This window comes from Spermophilus citellus (assembly GCF_964194105.1).
Source record: "Spermophilus citellus genome assembly, chromosome: 10".
NCBI classification, from domain to species: Eukaryota; Metazoa; Chordata; class Mammalia; order Rodentia; family Sciuridae; genus Spermophilus; species Spermophilus citellus.
In genome coordinates, this window is record NC_138197.1 from 66,811,487 (window position 1) to 66,832,488 (window position 21,002).

The 21,002-nt window shown below is 36.8% G+C and overlaps 1 protein-coding gene and 1 long non-coding RNA gene across 9 annotated transcripts in view; one reads left to right on the forward strand and one right to left on the reverse strand.

Annotated features, from left to right (window-relative positions):
- Nucleotides 1-797: 797 nt before the first annotated feature.
- Nucleotides 798-21,002, reverse strand: part of SLC38A4 (solute carrier family 38 member 4) — a 63,761-nt gene continuing 43,556 nt past the window's right edge. For all 6 annotated transcript variants that reach the window (XM_081311704.1, XM_081311709.1, XM_081311707.1 and 3 more), the window contains 12 exons: nt 20,644-20,717; nt 20,110-20,202; nt 14,712-14,793; nt 14,539-14,621; nt 14,371-14,429; nt 13,239-13,514; nt 13,028-13,107; nt 11,707-11,807; nt 9,563-9,687; nt 4,008-4,152; nt 3,068-3,165; nt 798-1,132 (listed from right to left, as the gene is read on the reverse strand). In XM_081311704.1, coding sequence (XP_081167830.1) covers nt 1,031-1,132; nt 3,068-3,165; nt 4,008-4,152; nt 9,563-9,687; nt 11,707-11,807; nt 13,028-13,107; nt 13,239-13,514; nt 14,371-14,429; nt 14,539-14,621; nt 14,712-14,793; nt 20,110-20,202; nt 20,644-20,717 — 1,318 coding nt within the window. In that variant the 3' untranslated portion in view covers nt 798-1,030. The remainder of the gene's footprint in view (nt 1,133-3,067; nt 3,166-4,007; nt 4,153-9,562; nt 9,688-11,706; nt 11,808-13,027; nt 13,108-13,238; nt 13,515-14,370; nt 14,430-14,538; nt 14,622-14,711; nt 14,794-20,109; nt 20,203-20,643; nt 20,718-21,002) is intronic.
- Nucleotides 16,081-21,002, forward strand: part of LOC308658802 — a 64,364-nt gene continuing 59,442 nt past the window's right edge. For all 3 annotated transcript variants that reach the window (XR_014024244.1, XR_014024245.1, XR_014024246.1), the window contains exon 1: nt 16,081-16,099. This is a non-coding gene — a long non-coding RNA (uncharacterized lncRNA). The remainder of the gene's footprint in view (nt 16,100-21,002) is intronic.

Below are 21,002 nucleotides of genomic sequence, written 5' to 3' on the forward strand. Positions count from 1 at the left end.
ATAAATGTTTTGACTGTGAAGAAAGAAAACTACACATGTAAAAAATCAGAATCAAATGTAGCATACATTAACATTCTGATGACTATAGAATAAGATTATATACATAAACATATAGCAAATTACAGTTTCCTGCACTGAATGTTTATCAAATAAAAATGTATCAGACAATACTGGGTAGTGTATCTCCACATGACCTGTGGTATTCTAAACATTCTAAATGAGAATGGAAGACGAGAGGGAGAGCATTGTTCAAGGACAAAAGTATGACAAGACGACTAAGAACAACTTCAAAGCAGATGCTTCCACAGCAAGCAGCTGAGCTGTAAGCATTATTTTTTGTTGTTGCTTAAATTTAAATAAAGCCCCTCTCTATGTTTAATAAAATGTTTTAATGTTTACCTAACAATCCACTGAATGAAGAAGTCACTAATTCAATGTCACAAGCGGGATGGGCAAACTATCCCTTTAGTGGGGACACCAAGTGCTGTTGGCTAGAGTCTGACAGTTCATCTACCTCACAGGGACAAGCTCACAAGAGGTGTCTTTTGCTTCTCTCTGTTAGCCAAAAGCCCCAAAGAATTTGGTGCAAGATGTGGAAAGGCATTAAGTGTTGATAGTTTGCCACCAGGGCATTTTAAATTTAATGCTCTGAGAATACAACTATCTGTTACTTTGGGAAGGTGGAGGGTGGGGAGCCAGCTCAAAGGAAAAGGTGTTTATCTGATGACCATTAAATGCAGCCACACTTATTCTGCTTGTATAGCAGCAAAAACACACCTTCATCATCTCACAATGCTCTAGTCAGACCTGGGTAGCAATGTGCACCATGGATTTTAAATACATTAACAACCATTCTCAACAGAAACCATGATTTTCTTTCTCGTAGGTGTCTGGTGATATTAATAGCAAATGTCTTGGGAATCTTCCTTTTATTTTCTATGAGTAACAGTCCAATCAAGATAACTCAAATGTCTTGATTTGGGCATAACTTGCAACCACTTCCGACAGAAAAAGAGCATTTTCTCCTAGGTTAGTGATGCTTGGAATTTGGAGGATCGTAGATCCAGTCAAGTATGATGAGTGCCATGCTTCCAATCATGAAGATGATTCCAATCACAAGAAAAATTAAAGCCTGTGATTCAGACAGAATTTGTTAGGGAACAGGAAAACCATATTTAGCTGTTTGTTTTTATAAGTTATTGACATAAGGTGGCAATCCTATTTGCATTCTAAATTGTAATATTCTTAATAACTTAGATGTCCAACAAATCTATTTTGAACCCTAGTTGGGAAAAGAAGGGGAATACAGTGTAGTGATTTAACCTAAAATTTCAACAACAGAGTAATGGCTAATTGATTTGGTACATCCAAAGGATGGAATATCTTATGATCATTAAAAAATAAAAAAGAATGAAATTAAGGCATTTGCCTGTAAATGGATGGATATGGAGAATATCCTGTTAAGTGAAATAAGCCAAACTCAGAAACTTAAATACTGAATGTTTTCTCTTAAATGCAGAAGCCAGAGTTAAAAAAAAAAAAAAAAGGAAAGGGGGAGGGAAGGATAGGATATAATAAAGATAAAGGGAAAACCAATAATGTAGAAAAAGGAGATCAAGAGGCAGAGTGAAGGGATGGTTAAAGGAAGGCAATGAAGAATGAATTCTTAAAAAATCATGTTATGTGCCTATGCAAATATGCCATAGGGAATTTATTTCACCTTTATGCATAAATAAAAATAATCAACCAAATATAAATAAATAGACAAGTGTAAGGAGTACACTACAGTAGAGGAAGGGGAATGGGGGAAGGGAAGAAGGGAAAAGAGGGGCATTATGAACTGAAATTGAATTCCATGCTATGAGTTTTTTGGAATGAACCCAACTACTATAAATAACTATAAAGCTCTAATAAAAAAATTTAAAAAAAAGTGACAAAAAATTTAAGGACCTACAGAATCTTTTAGGTGAATAAGAGCTGGTCATAAAGAAATACAATTCTAATTTTATAAAGCATGCAAATAAAAATGACAGACTAACATATGTTAGTGTGTATATATCTTTGTATTTACGACTACTTACACATACATATGTATATACACTGTTTCAAATTTTAACATAGAATCAATCTAATTCTATGTATGGGAAAACAGAAGCTTTTTTTTTTTTTAAACTAGAAAAGGTCTAGGTATTAATTTTACATCTAATCAAACTAAACATGGGTCACCATTAGGGCAAATCACTTGCCCAGATAATACTGCTATCAAAGTCTAGGCAAGATGGATTATATAGAGAAAATTCATGGGTAAGATGGTGGAAAGAGCTTTTGATATCAAACTGTGCTGAACTCTCTGAACAATCCCAAGAGGTGAAAAAATTCAAGGCAAAAATTCAGAGTAATTCAGTAAGAACCATTCTTTTCAAACCTTAATAGAAGACTTTCTTAAGCAGTCACTGAGCATGTTTAATTGTTGGGAAAAAAATATTTCTAGTATATGTTTCTGTAGTACTATATGGAAAAGAAATATGTACTTCCTAGTTTAATAAGATCATATTTTGTATGTAAATAAGTTAACTGAAAAACAAAGAGTTCTGTTTGGGATCTCAGTTCAAACCAGGGAACAGCAGGGAACTATAAAAGGAGAAAAAAAAAATCAAGGCAACTCTTGGCCCTTGCAAACCTAACTAACATGTTGGAAACATTTGCACTGCTCCATAACACTGGTGGGTCGCCAACTTCCTTCCTGACAATTTCATGTGGACAGTGCAGCTGCAGCTTGGCACTGGAAACTGGTGTGCACATAAAGCACATGTTCCTGTAGGGAAAATTCCATGAGCATTTGATGTGAGAGGACTCAACACAAAATATTTGCTATTTGAAGAGCGATATCCTAGATCATTCAAGTGCCAGAACTCATTCCTGTTTCCTCCTACCAGAAAGTTCCAGCCCATCTTTGGTTTTGGGTTCTTGTTCCTTGTTTCATTTTTCCATACCAATCATATTCTCTGGTTTACTCTATGTAGTTAAGAGTAACTTATAATGGGATAAATTGCAAGCCCTTACTTACCCCGACCTTTTGGGGTGACCTAAGAGATTCTTTCTTGACAAGTCTAAGATAAAACGCAGCTGGAAGGATGAAAATCAACATAGTGGCAGCAGAAGACCCTGAGGAGGGAAATGCAGGGCAGGTTACGGTCTCGCAAGGCAGATCTTCCCTGAAAAGCACCAATATAAATAAACCAAATATAAACTTATTCCTGTTCTTCTAAAAGCACGTGCTTAAATCACATAAGTTCATCTTGGTTGCTTATTCATGGAAGGTATGTCTATAAAGAAAATTAAAGTGTACCTAACAGCATAACTGCACAAGTACATGTAATGTATCATAAGCAATAAAAGGCCAAAATAATATGAATTTACAAAGGCTTAGTAATGCAAGTACATACTAAGGAGACAGCTCATCACATTCCCTCCCTAACCACCTCTTACTTTTCAAGTTGCCTATACCTGATTCTTTATAAAGTTTAACATTTAAAATTTGAGCAAATCCTTAATCATCAGACAAAAAAATTAACTATACTAATAGACCATGTAGGTAATAGAAATAGTATACTATAAAAAAATCAACCTCCTACTCCTCCAAAGAGCTCCTTAATGCTTGGCTGATACTTATAGGTTTGAGAGAGTTTCTGTTGATAAAATCTGTCCTCCTCTTTTCTTGATGACAGAGATAGGAGCCACCTCCAAATCCTGGGTCCATCCCAAGGTGTATGACTTGCTTTCTTTGAGGCTTAGTTTCCTTAGAAAAGGCAGCTGGGCTAAGTGACCTCTAAAAGTAGCTCCCAGTGTCACTAGGGAGGTTAGGTGACTGGCACAGCTACTGGAATCTAGTAGGGCTGCTGGGAGCCTGAGATGGACTAGGGATTTTGAGCACCCAGCACTGGCTTCCTGATCACCATGTAAGAAGGTATAAATTTGGGCTGACTAAAAGTCTTACTGAAACTTACCTATGAATCCAAAGATGTATTTTATAGTCGGCACAAGGATGACCAGAACATTATTAAGTATAATAATCATGGCTGCAATCAGGAAGTGTCTTATCCAGCTGAAGGGTCTTTTGGGAAATAACAATGTGGTCACTGATGTACGAATCTGCAAGCACAATGTTCAATGGCAAGATCATTTCTTTGTTTTTGACCTTTTCTATTATTTTCAGCATTCTCATCCATCTAAAGCATTTTATTTCTTTTTCCCTTGTTTCCCAGAAAATATCCTGATGCTTTTTCCCAATATTTTAATTGTGTTTAAAATATGCATAACATAAAATTTACCATCTCAATCATTTTTTAGTATACAGTTCAGTGGCATTAAGTACACTCATGTTGTGCCCATTTCATGCTGATTTTTGATGTCTGAGGATAATGTTATTTTTCTGTGGTTGTATGCTCACTTTCTTATTTTTCAGAATTGTGGTTAAAAATTATCTTAGATAAAAGAACATATAAGATATACAATTCAGAGACAGTAAAAGCCTTGTAGATGGGCATCTCATCAGACTGGTTAAACACTAATGGCATGCACTGAATTGATTTACACCTGAGTGTAAAAGGAATTTCTACAAACCTGGGCTTTTCTTAATTTTCCTTTCTATTTAGCATTGTTTTCCTTCTGATATTTAAAACAATGTACTTTTTGTGCTTGTTCCTTTCTTTTTATCTCCTCTTACCTCCCCCACTAGTATAGGATAAGCCCACAAAAGGCAAGGAATAGAAAGAATTTAATAATTTCAACATTCCTCACAGTTTCTCATTTAGTGTCTGGCATGTAGCAGGCACACAGTAAATGCTGAAATAAATTGACAGTAGGAGTCTCTTTTTTCCCTTCAGAGTCCTCGACAGATTTCAGCTTTATTTCAGCAGCTGAAACAAGTGGGCAGAGAGTCAAGAGAGGCTCCGTTGGCAGCAGCCGCTCAAGTTACTGTGGTGTGAGTGGATAGAGAGATCCCTGTGGGCAGAGGGAGGGAGTGCATTATGTTTGTACAGCTTAGCAAAGCTGAAGCCTGCTTATCTTTGGAATCTGTTAGAAGACACTTCTTTGACTTAGTGGAATTACTCTACTGGCGTTTTAATACATGAGTACTTCAGTTAAGCTCAGACTCCACTTTTTTAGAAATGCCTGAACTGGTTTTCATTAAATAATTTTAGTTCTGAAGTCTTTTTAGGATGTTGAGATGGGAACTCATTTAAAAGAAAAAATGTGAGATACATTTTGCAACATGCATGAACAACCAAAAAATGCATTGCTTACAGATTCTCACGCGACATTCCATTCATACCTCTCCATCAAAAAACTGAAGCCATCTGTTTAGGTTGAAAAGGGAATTTCATTTCTAGAATGGCAAACCAGATAATCCCTGAAAATGGCTTAGGAATGACTTTGCAAGGAATTTTTTAAAAACTGGATCAGTGAAAATTATGAAACTCATTTTGAAAAGCACACTAAGGAAAGGAAAATGGTTGATGTCATTTCCCCCAGCAGGCTGTAAGTTCTACATTATGTCTTACAATTAGTGTTTCATCAGTATTGTCCAGAGTGATCTAATTAGCAGGCTTAAAATAAGTTTTCTGTGATACATACAGTGTGCTTAAGGACTCGACTGACAGTGCTAAACTTACAAACAAATCAAAGACAGGTTCTGTTTTCAGGCAGATGTCACACTTATGTGCTTTGTAATCTTTGTTACAATGGTGCATTCAATTCAGTAAGCGAGTTAAAGCAATCCTATATAGGTATAGGGCCTCTGAGTATAAATGCAGCATCCTAAAGTCTAGTGGCTTCCAAAAAGAGTTAGGTTTTGTTTCATGATGGTAGGTTGTGTGCAGTTTCAGAGAAAATATCAGATGATAAAGGACAGAAGATTTACAGGAATAATAGGTAGGATGGTTGGAGTAAAGGGTGAAAGCTTTGTCTTACTGAGTAAGGATTAAGAAAATCCTGAACAAAACCAAAGGAATATGGAGTTGCCAACAGATTCCTGAAGAGGGCAACAGAGTGAAGAGTGAGGGAGGCTGGTGGTGGTGGTGATGGAAGGGAACAGGAAGGGAACATTCATCCTATGTTAACACGCTGCCCTTTTTGAGTCTGGGACCAAAGGTCCTCAGGGCCTCTGTTCACTAGTGTTGAGACAGAGACAACTCTTATTACCCACAAAGGCTTGTCTGCTCTTCTATGTTTCCATGTGCCCTTTTCTCTTTTGACATAAACTGATAAGAATCTGGAAATGTGGGTCAGATGCTGCAGGTGGAGAAAGTCCCCAGCAACACCCAGGGCCTCTGACCCAGCGTGATTCCAGAAAGGTTCTGTGCAGCTGTAGAAAAAAAACAGTTATTGAGAGCCAGCCAAGTACAGCCAGTTAGGAGGTGGTGTGTTCTGAGGAGTGGACCCAATGTGAAGGTCAGAAACCCAGAGGCATTGTAGAAAGAGAACGCTAATCAATCAATCAATTAAATTCTTCCATGGTTTAGACTCTTTCACTTTGCAGGATTGCTTAGGGCAAGAGTTTTGCAAATACCTACACTACTGCAGTTCATGGCAACCTGTGCCATATTTCTATGCCAGTATCTGTGCAGGCTTCAAAACAGGGGATTTGAAGGCAACACAAGTGAGAAGAAGAATGATTTTACTACAAGAAGATGAAATAGAAGTAGCTAAAGAATTTGAGATGTGATCACTTCTTTAAAATAAAATACAGCAGGTGGAATTCGAGTCTGTGTGTTTACGATAAACTATGGTGATATGTGAACTTAACTACATAAAGGGAAGCACAAGCTGAAAACAGGCCTGTAATAGGCCCCTTTCCCACTACTCAGGAAATAAATGTGGGGCTGCTAGGGAAAAAGCTGACCTAATTCACTTCATTTATGCATGTATGCATTTGACATGAAATAATTATGTGCCTCATACAAATAAGGAAAAATACTAATCCAATTGGGGAAAAGAAGATAATAGTGTACTAAAAGGAAAACAAGTGAACAAACCCTATTCTATCTTCTTGAGCTCCCAAGAAAGAGAGCCCCCAGTTATCATTTGTTGAAAGAAGGGGAACACAAAATAATAGCTAACACTGATACATTTTAATCCAGACTAGGTTTATTTGTTTTATTGTCTGAACATGGGAACATCAAAGCAAGTAAAATTCTTAGTGGTCAAGGATTTCTTAATGCAAAGAATCCTGGCAGAACTATGCTAGGGTTCAGCATTTGACACACTGAAAATCTTGGTCCTAAATTATAAGAAAGCAAATAACCAACACTTAACAACGTCTATCACTGCGAAAAAGTCTCTGAACTTAGTCTTGTAGGATTTGATTGGGACAAAGAGGTTTCACCCACTTATCTGTCACCATCACAGATATGGATGAATCCATCACATTCACAGGGATTTGATTCACTTAACTCATATCCCCACCCAAATTGAATTCATGGTACATCAGCAAGGGAAACAGCCTATGCTTTTACTAGAAAAAGCAGTTTATACATTTCAAGAAAATGCAAGGTAAATTTTAAAAGCCATTGTTCCTTTGCAAATGTTACAGGGCCCATCCTTTATGCCAGTCACCATTCACATACCCAGTCTCCAGGGACTTGTAAGCCAGTGGGGAAGAGGGTACTTATGCAGATCATTTTATCATAACATTGTGCAAAATGGTGCCTAAATGCTAATGTTGAGTGAAAATGCATAATGAAAGATAGTGATTAGTTACTCTTCTCAATTTTGGTACATGACCAATTTTGATTTCAATGGCTTTTAATGTTTACAAACTATTACTGTTCCTCATGATCAGATGTATTCCAGTGCTTTCTCTCTCACATGGGGAGATGAGGCTTTTTGATGGTGAGGTGAAATGCTCACCAATAAATGAAAGGCTAGCCAGGCACACTGGCACATGTCTGTAATCCCAGCAGATGGAGAGACTGAAGCAGAAGGATTACAAGTTCAAAACCAACCTCAGCAACTTGGCAAAGCCCTAAGTAACTTAGTAAGACCCTGTCTCAAAATAAAATATAAAAAGGGGTTGGGGATGTGGCTCAGTAGTTAAGTGCCCCTGTGTTCAATCCTAGGTACCAATAAATAAATAAAGAGGCTGACTTGACTTCCCATTCCAATAGTAGTAGCCATTGGTGGTATTATGCAATAAGCTTCACATCCTAGCTACATGATCATGGCCACATCCATCAATCTCTTGACGACCCAGCATGAAAACACTGTTTAAGGCTTATGAATAAAGAAACACAGAAGCATATAACAGAGTTCCTTCATGGAATGCTTTGATTCAACAAGGCTGTGAGTGCCTCCTCCGAAATTCAGTGGTATCTTGACCCACAAAAAAGAAGAAATCCAAATATTCTTTTCTCATTGAAACTGCTTGCTTGGAAATTTTATCCTGTAGCACACCTTCTGGTTTACAGCTGTCTTTTGCTTTGTATGCAAGCTGGAGCTGATTTTAGGCTAAAGCTCTATGTGTGTGTCATTTGAATTACTTTCAGATGCATTACAGGCAAGACATTATTTAAGAGTAAATTATTAGCCACCATAGTAATAAGGATCTGATTTCATGTGCTCATGAAAAAGGAATGTGCCAAAATATATTTCAGCACACAAGCTGCATTTAAAGTGACCACAGTGTCATTATATAAGTAGTCCTCCTACACCAGGTCCTCTATGAAACATTCTGTACATAATAATCCTAGCTACTGTGTCACTTATTTTTTTGCCCCTAAAATGAATGAGCAAATTCAGTGTTTATGAAAGGAGAAGAGCTGGCAGGCGGGTGAAGACCTGTGTTTATCCATATGTGGTGGTTTTAACTCACCCAGCCCCAGCCCCCCCCCCCCCCCCCCCCCCCCCCGTCAGCTCTCCTCCGTCATCCCACAACAGACTGATGGCAATGGCAAATGCTCAGGAGGAATGCTCCCGGGCCAAGTCCTGCCAGAGGCATGTGTCAGTCTTGGTGGGGGAGGAGGGGGAAAAGATACATGATGGATAACAGAACTATTTTTTAAGAATTTCTGTTCTAGTAATTAATTTACTTAACATGAATCCCCTTCTCATTGGCCTTCAAATCACTGGATTAAATAAAACAATTTTTCGATGTTATTGCAGCACAAGAAACTAGAAAAAAATGAAATGCCTTTAAAACTGTTGTGAAAATGCAATGTGATCTGACACTTAAAGTGGTCTTTGCTTTCAAGTTTCAGAAGTCATCGGAACTCCTCCTCAGTTTTACTAATCCACAAGATAGCAGCTTAAGTTCTGCTTTTTGAATTTAAAAGTAAATTTCATGATTCTTTCTCCCAGACCTAAAAATCACTGCTTAAAAATGTTGGCTGTGTATACATCTTAAATGATTAACTCCGAGTGACTCCAAAATGCTGTAAAAAGCATAATGTCTTTGGGCATTGCAATTGCAAACTCACATGATAATTAAATCTTCATCAAGTCAGAACATAGTACTGATCTATGGGTTAAACAGGGTTCTTTCATTGAAGCTTTATGTACTTACTGGAAACAGGACAATGGGCACAGTTAGTGTTACTGCCACCAGGACTGCTAGGCGTACCATGAGAAGAGGGGTGTCAAATGTATACACTTTGCTGTAGGCATGAAGTAATTCATCTTCAACTTCTCCTACAAGAAGAGAATGAGTTTGCCTAGTGTTACCAATTTGTCACTGGTTATTCAAGGACACATTTTATGCAGGGAACCTGGGATAGGGAAAAAAGACTCAGGTCTGGGAATCCAGATGCCCACATTTGTATCTTATCTTTAACCTTATAAAGCCATGAGGCTTTTGGTCAAATGAACAAAGGAGTCTTGAAGCTTAAAAAAGTTGCAGAAGCTAAAAGAAAAATGATCAGGTGTTTCTTAACTTGTTTTGCATCATAATAAATCAATGTCTGCAATAGAGAAGCATCACAAACCATGCGGAGGTACTCTTGTTGAAAGAGATAAAAGGTCCAGACCTCACCAAACTGTCCATCCCATATTATCCACACATCCCTTCTGTCCAGCCACCCCTGACACAGCTTCTCCATGTACATTCTGGTAATTCTGGGACTACTGACTTCTAACACTTTTTCAGTTTCAACAGTTACAACTCCATCATGACACTGGCACATATACTCTTAGACTTTTTAAAGTTTGTATTTGTCTTAAGAAACTCATTAGAGCAACATGTAAGAAAGAATTAGTATGATTTTTATAGGGTTTCCCATGAATATTGCTCTAAGATTAAGATGATGCTCATCTTGAAAATATATTCACTCAGCATCCCAGACACAAATGGAGATATTTATGGAAGCAAATGTAGTTTGATTTTCCCATTACCCCTCTCAAAATCAGATACAAAGGGATAAAAAGGATTTCAATGGTATTGGCCCTGACTTTCTTTCTTTTCTTTTGTTTTAAACATTTAGTTGTAGATGAACGCACAGTATCTGTTTTTATTTGTTTTTTATGTGGTGCTGAGGATTGAACCCAGAGCTTCATACATGTGAGGCAAGCACTTTACCACTGAGCTACTACAGCCTCAGCCCTTGGCCCTGACTTTCATTAACCCATAAGCAACAATAAGTTAATGCCCAATCTAAAGTGAGTGCTTGATTAATAGTCAAATAGAAAACAAAGCTAAGCAAATAGTGGCCTACTCCTGAGTCATCTCCTCCCCAACTTGTCATGCAATGAATTTAATTTACCAACTCAGTCAGGAAAGTTAGACCCCAGATGATATTGACTAGCATGACTAGTGTGAATATAGCTCTAGGTCTATTTGCTTCCATGTAATTTTTCTATTGGGCTTCATTGAAGGAATATAAAAATTCTACTCCTTTTGTGTATTGTTAAGATGCTAAAGAGAAAATGTATAATGCATAATGCTATTTTTTAAGAACATTCCCATATTGAAGAAAATTCTGCTATAGCCTTTCTTTCTTAGTAAACCCCTCACTATAATAGAAGAGAATAACATAAACCAGAAATAATTCTTAGTGTTACAATCTCCCAGATTTTATGTAGTGAATAAATAAGAAGCAGGTTCAAACTTAAGAATTTATAATTTTTATGCCATTTGCCTGGCAGTTAGGTAGGTATTCCATCAAAAGAGCCTTGTCACATGCAATGGATTCTTTCTCATTGCTTCTAGCCTGAGATGGACCAGGAAGTCTAGCAAAGAAATACAACTTATATCTGAAGGAAAATGATTTAATATGTGGATATTAAAAATAAAAAACACGGGCTGGGGATGTGGCTCAAGTGGTAATGCGCTCGCCTGGCATACGCGGGGTGCTGGGTTCGATCCTCAACACCACATAAAATACAATAAAGATGCTGTGTCCACCAAAAACTGAAAAATAAATATTAAAAAAAATTCTCTCCGTCTCTCCCTCTTCTCTCTCTCTCTTTAAAAAATAAAATAAAATAAAAAATAAAAAACACAAAAATTCACAAATTGTTATAACCTGTTAGCTAGACTGGTCCAGGGCTCATTTCCTTAGATCAGATGACAAAGGTAAAATTGAGTTAATTGAATGTGCATCATCTATTCATCAGGCTGCTTATAGAGGTAATTAAAAGCATTACACCTACCCAGGTAGATTTTCAGTCTAACCAGGATGTGCACAAACAAATGACTTTGACAGAGTGACCTACCATAAAAGGTTAGGTAGCCAAAGAGGGCAGCAAGCAGGTACATGACCAGCATCCCTGTGATGGAAATATTTGACACTGTTTGCATTTTCCTCCGGGACCGACTAAAGATAAAAAGAACATTGAATTTCATTTCTTAAACGTGTGAAACATCACTATTTAAAATTAAAAGAAAAAATAATTATGTCTGTTGCTCATTATGAAACCACATTTCTGGTGTTACAGCTGATATAAATTTATCAAAGAGCTAAGGATGATTTGTTTCCTTTTTTCTTTTTTTCTTAAACATTGTTTCTTTAGTTTTAGAAACAATGATTTCCCTAGAAGAGGGTCTATCAATAAGTAAACTTATCTACTAAATAATTAAAAATGTAATTAACATAAGAATCAAACTGGATCCTAATGTAGAAAGCTTTTGCCTTTCATGATGAGATGAGTTTAACGAGGAAAAGAACCACCTCTTGCTACTGCCAAGAGCTCAGACTATGACAAAGCTTGATACTGTTATGTGAACCACTTCTAGAGACCACTCCAGAGGGATGCACCTACCTAGAGTCACTTGCTAGGTTTCTGAGGTATGTGCTATATGTGGTTTTCACAGTAAATCAAAGATATCAAAATAATTGAAGGTGTTCCAAAAATTTGTTATGAGGTCAATCAGAATTATGGGGAAAAGTAACGCTATTGTCTGGGGATAAAAATGTGGAGACTCACTGAGTGATAACCTAACTAAAAGGTAAAGAGGAAAGCTCCTAAAGTGGACTCATACCCACTTGGTCCCCATGTAGGTGCCAACAACCTCAAAGGCAAAAGACTATGAATGAATCATAGGTCATCGGCTGAAAGAAATAAGATTTTCAAGACAGAAAAAGACAATGTAGGCCATATAATGGCTCATCTCTTTAGACAAAGGTTAAGAACCGACTATAAGTGATATCTATGGCTTATTAAGGCTACTATAATCGTAAGTTTTGGTCTTCATGCATATTGTCATTTCCAATCTGTTGATGTCACTACTTCCCACCAAAATTCCTATTTAAATACCCTACACCTGCCCAAATCATTAAACCCATTGGCTCCTTTTCTACCAGCCCTGAACCCTTCCCCTGAACCATTATGGTTGAGGGAGAGGAGACAAGGAAGCAGATAAGGTAATGAAGTGCACAGACTGACCCATACCTTGCTGGTTGAAGCATGTTACTTATGAATGCTATAGCACTGACTCCCACAAGAGAGCTACAAACCATGATTCCAGGTAGAGCACCATTGAACATATGAGCACATTTTCATAGTAAATTAAGAGCTAAAATGATGGCTGCCTTACTCTTTAAGTTCACTGTAGATGGGAAGGACCTCAGGGTGGCATACAAAAGCAAATGCTAGGATAGGAATTGCATAGGCCGTCTGTAAAACAAAGACAACACCACATGTTTGGCATTTCAACACAGATGGCAATTCCAGACCATCTAAGTTCATGAAATAAAAACTCAGAACCTGCATTACTGGGCTTATTAGAGCCTGGGTCTCTCACTTACCCGGGAGTTGAATACAAAGTATTTGGGTTGACACTGGTCATCACCGTGGGCTTTGTATTCCACTCCACTGCCATGAAGAGAGCCCTTGGCCTGATTCTCCTCCAGCCCTGCAGGATTGCGATGGGTGTAATCCATCATGAAGTTCACGCCAGTATCATCAGAGTTATTGGGTAACATGATCACATGCATTGGAAGTGTGTTGTTGAATGTCAGATTTCCAACATTATGATCCAAAACAGGCAGTGGGCAAGGTATTTGGAATTTCTTATAAATCACCTAAACCCAGTTATTAAAAAAAGAAAGAAAGAAAGAAACACAGATTCAAGCTTTCAAGGAAAAGCAGTGAAATAAATATCCCTATGTGTGGCTCATTGGGCGGAGGTGAGGGAACTCAACTGTGGATTCCGTTTAGATTAATGGACTATGGATGGGGACTCCCTCTAGTCTCTCTCCTAAGGAAAGGGCAGGAACTGTGGTTGGCAGCACTGCCCCCTCGAGTCCGCAGGACCTTATTTTCCATGAGCCCATTCTATGTTTTTCATGCCCTTTCATGACAAAGATGATCATTTCCTTGCTACATTTCATATCTTTTATTTCTTCAAACTAATAACAACATGGGCCGTCAACGATTCCTTCCTCCTTTGTTTCTTTGGGGAAATGCTTTATACATTTTGCATCCATGATAATTCAAGAAATTTCTCCTTTTAAGATGGGGTAGAACTTCATTTTTAATCCTGCTGTGGTTGCCCTCTCTGGGTAGAATTGTGGAAAAGAAAATAGCTGGTTCGTGCAGATATGGTATCACCTATTCATGTCTCCTATGGGCCTCCTCACTTTTTTCTCCCTTTTTCTAAACATTGGATTAATATCATATACTCTTATCCAAATATTCATCCAGTGTGCCTACAACATACCATTAGCAGTGGCCTTGACATTCTAACTATAACGCAACTATTTTTAAACTTGTGACTACTCTTTTCCTTTTCCAAATTAAAATACAATAAAATTGCTCATGATGCAAGAACTATTTCTAACTAGTGAAGTGCTTGACAAAAAATGGGGACATCAATTTAGTCACACACACCATTTCTTGATTCCCAAGCTACAAGGATTGGGACCACAAGTCACTTACCACACTGAGAAAAAACACCATGCAGGTCAGAGAAAATCCACTAGTATAACCAAGGTAACCTAGGAGTTAGCAGAAATATTTTGAAGGTGAATATGGCATCCGCAAACAGCTTACCTATTAGAATATGAAATAAAAGTAAAAATAGTTTCAATTAGAAAATGATTTTACCTAAATTTTTAAGGAGAGAAAGTGGAAGAATAATTCCCACAGACACAAGTATGACGAGGTAGTTGCCATTGAGGTACCATTCCCTGGGACAGAAAAAGAGATGAGGATATTAGGATCAGAAAAGATGAAGTAGAATGAGTCACTTGATGTTATAAAGAGAACATAAGACATACCCAGTATTTTCTTCAAGTCCCATGAATGCTCTGATTACTTCAGGTAGTTCATATTTAATGATAAAGAGGTAGCTTGACATTGCTAAAATGGAAAATGTGACAGCTTAGTGGTGTGCATGGCACTATAGTCACATGCAAGTTTTAAGGAGTCATGACATTTGGAACATCCATTCTTCTTGGCAAGATGATCATCTAATCCTCCAAACAGAAAGAGAAGCCACCATGGATTCTGCAGTGCTTCCAAATTCTCTTTTAAAATAGACTCTTGGCCCTGTAGCTCTCACATGTGGACCGTTGCTCAGGGGGTCAATGTCAATTCTGTGTTAGATTCAGCTCCAAGTTTTCAGGGAAGCTTCAACTTCAAACTTTTGCCCTCATTACTTATAAATTATTATGGTATTGAGTGATCCAGGTTTAGTGTCAGGGTCTGACAACATAAGCCATGGGCCAAAAGATTAAGGGCGGAATTGTAGGGCAGAGATGAAGAGACTCTACATCACTCTGACCTTCCCCAGGTGAAGACCTGTCTGATACTCTGTGATCTCCCTGAGGGACACGCAGTCTCAGACCACTGGTGATTAGATATAGAGTCTTCCTGGATTGATAAAAGAATATTAGAATAGCCAAGTTATGGAACCAGCCCATGTGCCCATCAACAGACAAACTGATAAAGAAAATAATGGTATATATACATGACAGAATTTTACTCAGCCATAAAGAAGGATGAAATTGTTGACCCTTGCTGGTAAATGAATGGAACTGGAGAACATCATGCTAAGTGGAATAAACCAGGCTCAGAAAGTCAAGGATCAAATTTTTTTTTCTCATATGCAGAAGCTAAAGAGAAATAAGGAAATTAAAGAAAAGAGGGACTTCATGAAAAGGAAGAACAGTGGAACAGAGGAAGAGGATCAAAGGGTATGGAGGAGGGATAGGAAAGGGAACTATGGAATGAAACTGAACAAATTATGCTATGTTCACACATGAATCCCTCTTTTATGATTATTCTGCTAAGAGTTAAAACATCTATGGTGAATGTTAAGTTTTTGGTACTATAATGTACCAATTAAGAACACTAAATAAATAAAAGGAAGTAACAAAATAGAGAAAGGTGATTGGAGGAGGAAGGGGAAGTAGTAGGGATTGAAATGGAGCAAATCATCTAATATGCATTTATGAATATGCCAAAATGAACCCCACTATTATATATGACTAGAACCCCACTATTATATATGACTAGCACCAAGAAAAAAAATATAAAAGATGACAGTTTCTCCCCTTATTTGCCAAGTAAGTTTTTTGGGAGTTTCCTTTTCTACTCCATATTCTAGTCTCCCTTTGTCCAAATAAGAAATCACACAAAGTGGCAAAACTCCATCAGAATCTTGGTAAGTAATATATGAATGATGATGCATTGTTTTGAAAATCTGGGAAAATGAATATATATATATATATATATATATATATCATATAATATCTATCTATATATAACATGTTATATACATAACAAACATGTTTCTCATATATAAACATAGTTTGTGAAAACTGTAGAGATTTATGCAACATCCCTTTACCAGATCTATCCATTCAGTGAAATACATTACTAAATTGTTATTTGATACAAGGTACAAAGTCAAAATTTAAAATAAAACTAACAAATTTTACATAGAAGCTTTGAAGGTATGCTACATCCTCTTCATGAGTTTTTGCTAATAGACATTTATTTAAAACAGATATCTGAGTTGTAAATTGAACTACAGTTTTAAAATACTTCCTTAACTTTAAATGAAAGTAATAATGGTGATAAAAATTTCCTGGCATTGTTTAGTTCTGCAAATTACTTCATTTGATCATCCAAAAAGTCCTGTGAGATGATGAGGTATATGTTGTTATCCTATTCTGCAGCTGAGGATAAAGATTTTGAGAAGTTCAATGACATATCCAAGATCACACAGCTTATAAAGGGGAGAACACATCTAAACTACAAGTTTCTTGACTTCTGGATCAGTGCTGCTCTGTTGTTGAAGTGAAATGATTTCTATAATACCAGATGCATCTTCTGTACACACTATTTAGTTAATCTTTACAAAGACCTTGGCTAAAGCTGAGTCTTATGGAGCGTAAACAGGAGATATTTCTGATTAACTGACTCAGTGAGGTCCCATCCAATTTTAGAGCTATTAATTGCTGACTTTCAGTGATGTCACCACTGTTAATGTGTTTGGCCTTTGAAAATTCAGAATTATCCAGATCTGTTTGGGTAATGTCAACATTATTCTGCTAAGTGTTAAAACATCTATGGTGAATGTCAAATTTTTGGTACTCAATATAGCAGAAATGAAGTGTTCCAAACATGGAGTTGCTTAATCAAAAAATACAAGTGGTTTTTCTTAAGCCAAATATACACCAATCATATAAAGTAAAAAAAAGTGAGAGCATTTTTTGCAGTGGTATTATGAAATTTCATCTCACTCCCTTAAAGCCACACTTCTTGTGTGTGGCTTGACACAGCCCACTACATAGTTTATTCCATATTTAGAAGCATAACAGTGGCTACACTTTGAATGACTGCTGCTGCCAGCACACAGCTTGATGAGTTCATGGCAAAATATGCTTATGTCTGGTTATTTTAGTTGTCAAAACAAATAAATTAGATCAACTATGAGGTGATCCTATGAGATGCTTGATACTTTAAATCTTGATAAGGCTAAATATGTGAACCAAATGTAAAGCAGTCTATTTGGTGGGATTCAGGGACTTAGATGTTTATGGCCCAAATCCAGTAAAATGAATGAGACAATCTTGGTGTTACTGCCAAATTCTACCCAAGACTATAATAACGTATAAAGCTATGAAGAGAAATAAACCAAATTGGGGGTTGGGAGCTAAGCTAGTGGTAGAGTGCATCTTTAGCATGTTCAAAGTCCTAGGTTCAATCGCCAGTACCAAAAAGAAAAAAGATAAGAAAGAAAACAAATTAAGATATGGTTAGATTTTATTTATCTGATTACAGCTGTCCATTCTCAAGGGCAGGTATAGTTGGATAGAGGTTATTAATGGAATTTCTACATTTCAGAAATCCTAGGTAACTCCACTGAGTTCATTTATCAAAAGGGTTGATTTCTTGCAAAGTCTCTGTGCCGATTTATTGATTGCAGCATTATTTGTAATAGTGAAACACTGGAAATGATTCAACTATTCATCAAAAAGCATTTGGTAAACCAAACATGATACATATTGATAATGCAAAAGTTGAAAGTCACAAAGAAGAATAACATGCAAATTCATCCAAGGCACACTATTAAATAAAAAAAGAAAAAAAGCAAGCCACAAATCAGTATTTATAAGATCATCCAGTATTAACAATATCAATTGTTAAATTTGGAGTAGAAGAAAATCTGGAGCAGTTATTTCTGAGGGTGACTTGCACAAACTTTTCTGGGTATTTTATATATTTATATAATGTTTTAGTTACAATTATTTTTATAATTATAAAAATACCCATTTAAAGTGATCAGAGGGGCTCTAGAGATGTGGCTATTGAAGCTAAGAAGAGGGAGGAGGGAAGCAGGTTCTGAACTAGCCATATGTTATGTTATTTCCTCCTCACATTGACCTTATGAGGTTAGAGTATTACTCACTTTCATAGGTGAAAAAATTAAACTCAAAGGAATAAAGTGATTTTTCTCAAGGTCACAGAAAATGATAGAAAAAGTCTCAAGAGCAGGTGCAATAGACTCCAAAAACATTTTTTTCCTCAAATGTTTTAAAAATACCTTTTTAAAAAAGTAACATTTGTACAAATATATACAAACAGGACCAAGAGCGCCTAGGGGAATCTAATAGCCTAGAAAAGCTATGGACCTGGAGAAGAGAGAGAGGAGAAAAGACTAGTTGGGGTGTATCTGTCAGGGTTGGAGGTCTTCAAGAGACACTGAAGGAGAGGAAACAGCGAGTGTAAAGAAACTCTCATAGAGGAATTTTTAACATGGTGAATTAATACTAGTATTATTGAGAGACTGAATACAATGTGATATGGTTTGATGCCTGTCTCAAATGTATGGGATTGATATTGGGGGGATAGATATGGACATAAAAAGGTCAGCAGAGGAACGTAATGAAGACCCTTATATCCGGCCAATGAGTTTAATTTTACCTTAAAAATAATGAGGAATTTTATGCATAGGAGAAACAGGACTTGATCTGACTTTGAGAAAGTTTATCTTGAGGATGAGTCAGACATGGAGGAGGGGAAACTCAATGCTGGAAGACCAGAAGACTATTGCAATAGTATGAGCTGATATTGCAGATCTCTATGGTCATGAGGATGAAAGGAGAGGAGGGACTTGAGAAGTAAGAGATCAAGTGGACAGGACGTGATATTTGATGGCATATGCTGAGTCAGGGAAAGATGGAAAAGTTTAGGCTGACACAAGATTTCTGGTTTATAAAACTGGATGGTTGCTGGTGGTGTTTATAGAAAAAAGAACCCAGGAATAGAACAGCAGGTGGGGGGACTGAGTAGGAGGCAAGGAAATAAGAGCTATTATGTGGGGATATAGTTGGGACCACATCAGAGATGTAGCCAGCAGGACACCTTATAAGATGCCTTCTGGGGGTCAAAGACATCACAGAACTCATATGAAGCTAGTGGGTATCATCCAGAACACTGATAGAAATATTTATTTTTAGGCTCTACTATGGGAATTCTAATTCAGCTGGGATTATAAGAATCTGTAGACCAAGCAATCTGTTGTTATAGAGCTTCTGAAGATGGGTGTTGGCCTTAGGACAACTAAAAAGCCTCTTCCATGGGCTGGCTCTATGCCAACTGTGCTCAAGGGCCACAGCATTTGGCTATTCCTGCCCCCACTTACCCTATGAAAGGAACTCAGCCATAATTATGGCATATTAACTATTTTGCCAATGCCAGTAACAAGTATTAGTGCTTTCACTTAAAAAGTCATAACATCATAATAGCATTTGAAATCAAGAAAGGTTTTATCCTATATAAACTGAAAAATTCAATTGGTGTGGCCTGGGGTTGTGGCTCAACGGTAGAGTGCTTGCCTAGCTTATGTGCGGGGCGCTGGGTTCAATCCTCAGCACCTATAAATAAAATAAAGGTCTGTGTCCACCTACAACTAAAAAAAAAATTTAAAAATTCAGTTGGTGGATATTTATACACCATTAGATTCCTAGATATTGCTATTTTTAATTATAAATGAATAGCAAATCTATTCCAGAAAGTTTAGTTCGAAGATTTAAGAACCATCTAAACAGCTATTTTTTTCTTTTTTAATCTTTAAGGTGCTTGTTCGTTGCCATAAGAGTTTTCTTATCTATTGAATATTCTATGGAAAGTTTATGTGGTTTATTGAAAGCTATACCCCCTTACCTCCGATGTTCTGCATTGTAATGGAAATAAAAGCTCCAATTTTTCCTGGCCATCCAAATGCCTTTTCCCCTAATTTTTCATAAATTAATGACCCTACAATGAAAGATAAAATAACCTTGTTAGAAGAAATACTAAAGTATTTCTGCACCAGTGTACCAAACACGTAAGTAAACATTACCTAGAAGTTATAAACCCAAATGAAGCAATGTCAAAAATCAAGAAACAATATAGTAAAATGTTGCCCAGATAGGAAGTGATTGCTTCAGGCACTTGAGCTGCAAGTATCAGTCAAAATAGTTATTTCTGTCATCCACGATAAGTCTCTCTTTGTCTATTGGGCTTGAACCAGAGCAATTTGCCCAAATAACTAAAAACCTTGAGAGATTTGTCACTGTGGCTTAGAAGAGAAGGAAATGTGAAACTGACTAAATCATCTCTGGCTATGGAGCTACATAGACTGAAATACTCTTTTATGAGAATCAAAAAATACGAAGATATTTTATTATCTTAAGATACGAATTTAAGTGTGCATACCTCCTTCCTTGGATGTTTTTAATAAAAGGTGAACTGAATAGAGTGACAATATTGCCACAGCAAGCAGCATGATTCTGTAAAGGGAACAGAGAGTAAAAAATAAAATTTCTATAATAAATGAGATATTGTAATGTTAGATGTTAAAATAACTGATCACTTTCAATCAATAGCTTTTCAAAACTATGTGTGCTTGGGGAACACTGAGAAATTCTTTTCAGAATGCCACATTCTTCCTTATATGTCACACATCTAGAATTGTCTATATTTTACAAGTCTAAACCTACATGCTGAAATTCCTAAAATTTTTTAGGGTTGTACAATTACAGAATCTGCATTATAACTTAGAAACTAAACATATA